The sequence below is a fragment of the Oryx dammah genome, unplaced genomic scaffold, assembly GCF_014754425.2.
Source record: "Oryx dammah isolate SB20612 unplaced genomic scaffold, SCBI_Odam_1.1 HiC_scaffold_19, whole genome shotgun sequence".
Lineage (NCBI taxonomy): Eukaryota > Metazoa > Chordata > Mammalia > Artiodactyla > Bovidae > Oryx > Oryx dammah.
The window spans coordinates 14,684,032-14,692,644 of NW_024070203.1; the positions used below are offsets into that span (position 1 = coordinate 14,684,032).

Sequence of the window (8,613 nt, forward strand, 5' to 3'; positions counted from 1 at the left end):
GGAATTTCCCCCCAGCCAAATGTTTCAATAATTACAACGTCTGTAATCCACTTAGAAAACATGGTGTTTTTGATGCTCACACTTAAGAAACAATCCGTTCCACACCCATCCATCCAAATGGTTCCGATTTTGAATAATTCGTTTGAAATGGAGTCTAAATATATACAAATAGATGTTTCTGAAATGTCATGTATTCTGAATACATTTGCATGAGAAGCGCCTTCTGAGGCAGAGTGGGAGCCTGATGGCTTCTGAGGGCCTGATGGCTTCTGAGGAGGGGACGTGGGGCCATGGGTCAGCCGGGAGGGCTCGGGGGTGAGGGCTGGAGACCGAGGACACAGAGACTACGGGCCCACCATTTGTTTAAGGTCGGTAACTTCCACCATCCCTCTCACTGGTGCACCGTCACCCTTCGCGATGGGGGCTTCGTGCTCCCCAGGACCTCGAGGAGAGCCCCCACGTTCCCTGCAGCCAGTGTCGGGGGTGGGGGCAGAGTGCATGTTGGTCCCACTGAGTCCCAAGCTGGCATCTGATGCCCAAGTGCCCTGGCCCCTCCTTACCTGCCCCTCTCTCCTTCCTCCCTGCTCCCTCCTCCCCTGCAGAGCCCCTGGCTGCTAGAGGTGGGGGAGTCCAGGGCTCCAAGCCCTTCTGGCCCACTCATCAGGGGACGGTGAGCCCAGAAGGACCCAGAGGGCCAGGCTGCAGTCTCAGCACACGTGGGCTCTGGAAGAGGCTTGGGCTTCAGTGAGTCCCTGCTGTGCGTGGGCCCCGCTGGCCTGGGACACCTGGGACAGAGGCTGCCCTTGAACTGGGGGCTGAGGGGACAGAGAAATGAGCCCTGCTGGTCCAGAAGGGGCGCACACATGCTGGCGGGAAGGGGCTTCGACAGGTGTGAGCTGCCGTGAGCTTTACAGGGGTCGTGGCCTCCCTGGGAAGCTGGGGCTCCACCCTGAGCCCTCCTCTGATCCTCTGCTGCTGCGCCCTTCACTGGGCCTGGAGCCCCAAAGCCCAGGCACTCAGAGGACTCCTCCAGACAGCAGCCTGGTCCCTGGGGGTGGGGGTGGGGCCTGGGGGCCTCGGGACTCCAAGTCAGTGCCCTCTCCTCCTCGGGGCCCCTGCTTGTCCGGGGCCGTGGCAGCGGGGGCCTTGCTTCTCACCGTGGCCACACCCCTCCGCAGCCCCAGGGGTCCTCCCGTCGCCCTGCTCAGGCCGGCCGGCCCCCGACAACAAACCCCAGCCTCGCCGCCTCACCCTCGCTGTCTCTCCCGAATTGCACACTCTGGATCTTCGTTCTCATGGGTAAGGGCAGGCAGAGGGCGGCAGCTCTGTGAGCCCGTTGGACTGACCGGCCAGTGTCCACCTTCCCTCACCATGGACGCAAGCCTGAGGCGGCCGGAGGGCATGTCCGCAGAGCCCGTCCCTGGACCCCGAGGCTGGGGTGACTGGTCTCCTCTGCTCATCCTGCTTTTGCTGAGTCCTGCCAGCCTGGGGGCAGCAACCATCCTAGGGTCGTGGTCACCTTCAACAGCCGGGAGGAGGCAAGTTTGGAGCAGAGGGAAGCAGGGCCGGGGACCTGAGAGACAGCTCCTGGTGCAGCCAGGGAGCACCTGGGCGGGCATCCTGGAGGTGGTGATGCTGGAGGTGGGTGTCTCTCTGAGCAAGCCCCCTTCCCAGACCATCCTGTGGCCACCCCCTCCTACAGGGGAGTGGGCTGGGCCAGGCCAGGGCAGGGGCGGGCGGCAAGGAGGTGGGGTGGGGTGGAAGGTGCAGCTTCACTGAAGCTGCAGGAAGCCAGCTGGTGTCCCAGGCCAGGGCGGGGAGATGCAGCCTTCTCCAGCCAGGGAATTAATTCAACAATTACTGCACCAGGACTGCTTCTGACCCCACGCGGCCAACGCTAATTGGGCCCCAATCAAGAACATAATTCAGGTTAATTGGCTCCCCGCTGCCAGCCCCCATCAGACTCCTTCAGCGTGGGGCTGCCGTTTAAGAGTGATTAATCAGCTGACGCTGACAGCCGGGGACAGCGGGGGTGTAGGGAGCCAGGCAGGGGCAGGCAGGGAGGCAGGGTGGGGGTCCCCCTACCGGCCTCACTTATCCCGTCCCCACAGCATGCTCTCCTGCTCCTTCCCTCCTGTGTGGTCCCTGGGCAGCTCTGTCCCCAACCACTACAGAGGGACGTGGGTGAGCTGCTCTTCCCAAGCCTCAGTGCTTGCACCTCTGAAATGGGTGTGCTTGGGCCTCTTGCAGGGCTGTCCTGAGGGTCGTTGTCAGTGTGTAGCACCCAGCACCTCTCGAGGGGACTGAGGCAGCAGCCACCAGGGAGGGGCTGCTCTGTGTCTTGGGAGCCTCTGTCTGGAGCCTGTTCCCCAGGGGCCTCGCGACTGCCTCATGGGAACAGGCCCCAGATGAAGGGTGGGGGCTCTGGGCAGCCCACCACCCTTGCTCCAGATGGTGACCTCTGGTCCTGGCTGCCCGGACGTGCCCAGCGCAGAGCTCTCCACCTCTGGAGGCGTCTGTAGCCCTGTGAGCATTGTTGTTGAGGCCACCCCCTCCTCGGTAGGACGTGATGGCCTTAAGGGACCTGCAGCCCCACTGGCCTTTGACCCCCACGTCCTGGGCCCGGCTCCTGGGGGGGCAGGAACAGGGCCCGAGGGCACCCAGGGCAGTTAGGGCATCAGTGAGCAGGGTGGAGATGCTCTTGTGGGGTGCCCAAGGCGGGCCTGGATGAGGCCCAAGATGCCGCTGGACCCACGAGCTCTTTGTCTGAAGGCCTCTGGCAACGGGGTGCAGCTGCTCCCCAGGGTTGGCAGAGGAGATGGGTCAGGGCCCGGCCTATGGTCAGTGCAGGCTGCCATAACCGACCCTACAGATGGGTGGCGGAAACAGTGGATATTTACATTCTCGAGACTCAAGACCGGAAGTGCGAGATCAGGACGTCGGCATGGCTGGCTGCTTCTGCCACCGGAGGGGGACTTTGCTCCAGGCCTCCCTCTCGGGCTGCAGATGGTCGTCCATGTGTTCACACGGCCTTCTCCCCACGGAGCTGGTCAGATGACCCTGCTCTAACCCAGTGGCCTCCGTGAAAGCCCATCTCCTGCTCAGGCCCCACTCTGAGGTCCTGGGTAAGGTTCAGTGTCTCTCTCGGGAACTCAGCTCAGCCTGTAACCCTGGGCCTCCCAGGTCTGTGTCCAGGTGTCCCCGCAGCAGGGGGCCAGGGCGGTGCCCACAGTGTGGGGTTATGAGAGCTTGGTGTGGACGAGGGTGCAGCTTGGAGAGTAGGGGCTCGGGGGCCCTAGGGCCCTATGATCCTTCCCACAGCCTCTGCCTGGGTCCCTGGGCTCCTCCTGCCTTTAAAAATGGCTCTAGCTCCATGCAAAAAAGGTGTGCCAGTTCTTAGCACCTCGAGGGGCCCTTCCAGGCCGGTGTCCCTTGTCGGACGCAGTGGTGTTAACAGGAAATCTCATCATGCCTCCTTAAGGACGTCTCCGCGCTTTACTGGAAGATCATGGATGCAGTCAGGACACATCCGCTGGGAGCTGGAAAGGTCAGCCCATCAGTCGAGTTTGTGTCCACGGCAGCTTCCTGCTCCCCGGAGATCCGGGAGGGGTTCTTGTCTCACCAGCTGCTCCTGGGGGAGCCCAGTGTGGCCTCTGTCCCTGGCCCAGCCCAGCCCCACAGAAGCTGCCGCCATCCCTGCGGGCGAGGGTGCAGGTGCCCAGGGCTGAGCAGAGGCTGGGGGGTGGCGGGGCTCTGCCTTGTGCCATGGGGGGGGGGCCCAGGGGCCGGGACTACAGAGCATTTCATCAAAGCCTGCCTCTGCTCCTCCATCTGTCCTTACCTGAGCATCTGGCGGCCCCCGGCCCACCTGTTATTGCCTGCCCGTCTCTTCCCCTTGAAGTTGGAGGAGAGGCCCAGCGTGGTTCACTGCGGGGAGAGGAGGGACAAGAAGGGGCGGGCCTGGTGGAGGCTGGCAGGGCTGGCAGGGCCTGGGGATGCTGTCTGCCAACCCCGTTCCCCCCAGTGACCTGTCCTGGTGCTGTGGGCCACTCTCCCTCCAGCCAGGCCCCTGGGCTGCTGGCGTGGCTCCCAGCTCCGCTGCCTCCCTTCCCCTGCTCTGTTCAGTGTGGCAGTGAGGTGTGGAGGGTGGACAAAGGGGACCAGGGAGGCATGGGCCTGGCATAGGTCTTACCCACGCAGGCGCTCAGCTGCTGTCCAGCTCGAGGTCAGCCTGAGGGTCCCGGGAAGGCTGACCTGGGCTGGGCCGGGTACAGACACTCCTCCTGCCGGTGGTGAGCATGAGGCCAGGCTGGTCCCAGCTGGGCTGTGCCTGAGCCACATGGGTGGGAGAGCTGGGACGGTGGCTTGCTGTGACCACCTGGAGCCTGGGAGGCGGGCAGTGTGCCCCAGCCACACACAGTCAGGTCGTGGAAGCCAGCCCTGCCCAACCCTGGCAGCTGTGTTTCTCACGGGCATCCAGATTCCCACAGACGGTCCCTGTCGGTGCTCGTGTGGGGCCCCGGGTATGCGAGGGGCACTGAGAGCTCACAGGGCCCATCGGCCCTTCTGTGGGAGACGTGGCGCGTACACACAGGCCTGCCATGGGCGTCGGGTTGGAATCCTGACTGCAGCTCGTGAGCTGGCGGCTCTTTGTCTGCAGACGTGTTGACAGGACCCGCCGGTCAATGTTGGGGAGGGGCTGAGTCCAGGCAGCCCGTGGGGGACGCTGGGCGCTCACAAGTTTTCGAAAGGGGGGCTGTCCTGCTGCGCACGGACAGAGGGCGCTGTCCAGGGTGCTGCAGGGGCGCTGTCCAGGGTCCTGCAGGGGCCCTGGCTTGGAGACTCTTTCCCTCGGAGCCCTCCCTGCCAAGAGGGCTGTGGGTTTCTGACCTCCCCCACCCCCAGCTGTGGGCTCCCTGAAGGCTGTGTCTGACCCACTCTGGCCCCTCCTCCACACAGCTGGCATGCCAGGGCAGCAGTGTGACCTGTGAAAGCTGGGAAGCGGGGCAGAGAGGCCTGAACCTCAGATGAGCACCACACCGTCTCTGAGGCTGGGGCAGGTCTCTTAACCTCTCTGAGCCTAGTCCTGGCCCAGGACATGACGTGACAGTACTTGTCCACAGGCCTGGGAGGCAGGGCTGTTCTGATGATGGCTGGCCTTCTGCTGGAGTAACACTGAGGCAGTGAAGATGGGGGGTTGGTCATCCATCCATCACCCAGCAGACCTAAGACACTGCCCTGAACCAGAGTTCAGTGCCACCTACTCCATGGACCTTGCCTACCCTGTCCCTGCCAGGCTCTTCCCTTCCCCACAGCTGAGTCAGCGTTCCACCGTAATGTCCACTCTAGAGACCAGAGCCACCTTGAGAGAGTGGAAGGGTAGAAAGGTGGATAGATGGGTGGATTGTTGGGTGTGTGTGATCACATTGCTGGAGGGGTGGGTGGGGGGATGGACAAGTGGGTGAGCAGATGGAGGGATGGGTGTGTGGACTGGCAGGCAGGTGGGTCGGTGGAATGAATGGATGACTAATGGATGGAAGAATGGAAGGAGTGCAGTAATGAACGGGTGAATCCAGGGCCAGCCCCAGCATTCGCCTGATGGCTCAGGTGAGCTGCTGGGGGATTCATCCTTGACCTCTTCCCCTTCTCTTGAATATCCCATTACAGCCAGGTTCTGAGGTTTCCCCTCCTGGTCTTGCCCCCATCCTCTCAGATTCCCCTTCTGCTTGAGGCCTTTGTCCTTCCAGGGATGGTCTTCCTTCTCCTCCCCATCCTCCTAGTTACTTCCTAAGTCACTAACTCTTGTGAAGTTAGAGGTCTTGTCACTAACCCTCTTGAACTGCTTGGTGACCTCCCAGGCTATTCTAAGCTCTCTCTTTGCCCCAGGTTCCACCTTGGTCCCTTACCTCCCACCGGCTGGCGTGCCTGGGGAGTCACACCCCCTGCACTCAGGACCTGGAGAGTTAGAACCCTCCCTGACGAGTTCTCCAGCACCGATCTGTGTGTCTTCCCGCCCTGAGGCCTTTGATGGTGGGCCTGCAAGTTGTAAATTTAGCGGCCACAACAACATACAGGAATAAGAAAAGTGTCTGGGGAGGACTTCATGGCTGGCATTTATTTGTCAGACTCCATGGGGTGTACTTTCCATGCGTCATCTTATTAAGTCTTCCAAGTGGCTCCTGGAGTCCATGGCATCATCATATACTTGCAGAAGAATCCAAGGTCCCAGGAAGGGCCGTGGCTAAACCAGGAGCCACTCCCAGGCCTGGCTGCCTCTGGAGCTGCAGGTGCCTCACTGGCTTTCCTGCCTCCTTTCCAGGGCCAGCCCAGAGCGGCTCGTGGATGAGTATGTGCCATCTGAGGGCAGGGCCCCCTGCAAGGGACAAGGTCTGTGTGGGCCTTGGCCTCGGGTGGGCCCAGCCCCCTGCAGTCACAGGCCCAGTGTCCCCCAGCATGGGAGGCCAGGCACCCAACACACCACAGCAGCCTCTGTCTCTCTGTCCAGCTCCGAAGACGAAAGGCCAAGTGCTTCCTCCTGGCGGCTGGCGTCACCGTCCTACTGGTCATTGTCCTCATCGTCGCCACCTCTGTCCGAAAGTGATGCCGCCCCGGGTAGGTGCCATCCCTGCCCCCATGCCACCCATCTGATCTCCTTTGACTCACCCCCATCCATTCATTTATCCATCCACCACCCACCACTTATCCATCCACTCATCTCCCCATCTCTGATCCACCCACCCGTCCACTTATCCATCTGTCATCTTCTGATGTGTCAGCCACGGCTGGGCCCTGCTGACCGGTGGTGAACAAGGCGAAGGCAGCCCACGAGCCTGGAGCTCACAGCCCAGGGTAGGCTCTCCTGAAGACCCCTGTGTAAGCACTGACTTCCAGAAGGTCATGACTGACTAGTCCCCTGGGACAGTGGTGAGCAGAGTCAGGCAGCGGACTCTCCCCGGAGCTTCAGAGGGTCTAACGCCCTGCTGGCCCTTGATTTTGGGTCCTAGCCTCCACTCCATCTGTGGTCATCTGTGACGGCAGCCCAGGGCATAGATAGAGCTCTGGATGTCACCCTTGGGGGCAACACGCCTGCTACTTGGGTCATTCTGCTCACAATGGTGGGACGGTCATCGTCAGCACCATCTAGCAGGGGAGACTTAGGCCCACGGTCGTACCCAGGGTCCTGCCGTTTCCCAGCCTGGGTTCCATCACCGGAGGTGATGGCCCATGATGACGGGGCCTCCTGTGCTCCTGGGCCCTGGGTTGGGGATAGTACCAGTGCTGAGGGACCAGCGGGGAGGGGCTCCAGCCGCCTCTTCGCTCCTTCAGATTTCCCTACTGCCCTCCTTTGCTCCGAGGGCCGCCCAGACTTCCCACTTCCCCTCCCGTCCCACCCTCCCGTGCACACCCAGCTGTGACCCCGCCCCAGGGCTGGGCAATGCTACACCCTGAACCCATCCCACCGTGAAAGGGAACCCAAGGATGCGTCCTCAGGCCAGGCACGCAGACCCCGCGGGAACAGCTGATCCGCCTCCAGTGAGCTCCCTGGCTGGAGCGGACTGACCACAGCTGTGCCTGTCCCCTGGGAAGACGGAAGGCGAGGCTGAGACCCAGGCCACACGGCCGGCCAGTAGCCCCTTAGTGGCCCATGGGCTCAGGGGGCAGGAGGGGTCTCCAGCTCCTAGCAGCTCACAGATGAACAGTGGGGAGGGCCTGGGGCTGGGGCAGCTCAGACACTGGTAGGACAAGCTGGGAGTCAGGCCCCAGGCCACTTGGTGGGGGGGTCTGGGGGTGTGGGTGTCCCTGGGCACCGTAGAACCAGGGGAGCCCTGAGCCCATCCCTGTAGGGACACCTCATCTCTGGCACATCACCAAGCCAGGAGAGACCCCAGCCCGCTGCGCTTAGGTGCCCTCTGTGACCCGCAGGCCATGCAGCAGAGGCTCCGGGACCTGGAGGCCCACCTGCTCTGGGCGCAGCTTCTGCAGAGCTGTGGGGCTGCTGTCTGCCTCTCTCTTGCTGCCGGGTTGCTCTGAGGACAAAGGCAGATAATGGCTAAATATAAACAGTGCTTTGAGGAAGGAAAAGGCTCTATTCAAATGCAGGGGGTTATTACTTCTGCAGAAAAAACAGGCCTTGAGGGAGGGGCTCCCTGACACCTGCAGCCTCATGTGTCCATTTCTGTTTGTGTGTCGGGTGAGGCCCTGCCCTCCAGGGGTCTCCCAAGGAGGAGTGCGGCCCTACATCACCCCCGTCCCACTGTCCAGGCCACCCCCCAAGGACCCCTGCCGACTCCCAGAGCTGCGACTCCCCTAGGCTCAGTTCTTCCCAGCTGCCGAGGTTTGCAGGCCCATCTCTGCCGGGTCCTTACGGGCTGGGGCTTGGGGGTGTGTGGACGGGAAGGTCAGGACCTGGAACTCTCCAAAGTGGAAGGACCTCCTACCTAGCTCAGCCAGCCTCGCTCACTTGTACAGCAGTATGAGGGCTTGTCCAGGACCAGGCTCAGGGCTCAGAGTGGGACCAGGCTCAGGGCTCAGAGTGGGACCAGGCTCAGGGCTCAGAGTGTGAGCAGGGTCAGGGCTCAGAGTGGGACCGGGGTCAGGGCTCAGAGTGGGACC

The 8,613-nt window shown here is 62.3% G+C and overlaps 1 protein-coding gene across 2 annotated transcripts in view; it reads left to right on the forward strand.

Annotated features, from left to right (window-relative positions):
* TSNARE1 (t-SNARE domain containing 1) overlaps positions 1-8,613 on the forward strand; it is an 80,167-nt gene that overhangs the window by 64,008 nt on the left and 7,546 nt on the right. For both annotated transcript variants that reach the window (XM_040261672.1, XM_040261676.1), the window contains one exon: positions 6,506-6,612. In XM_040261672.1, coding sequence (XP_040117606.1) covers positions 6,506-6,601 — 96 coding nt within the window. In that variant the 3' untranslated portion in view covers positions 6,602-6,612. The remainder of the gene's footprint in view (positions 1-6,505; positions 6,613-8,613) is intronic.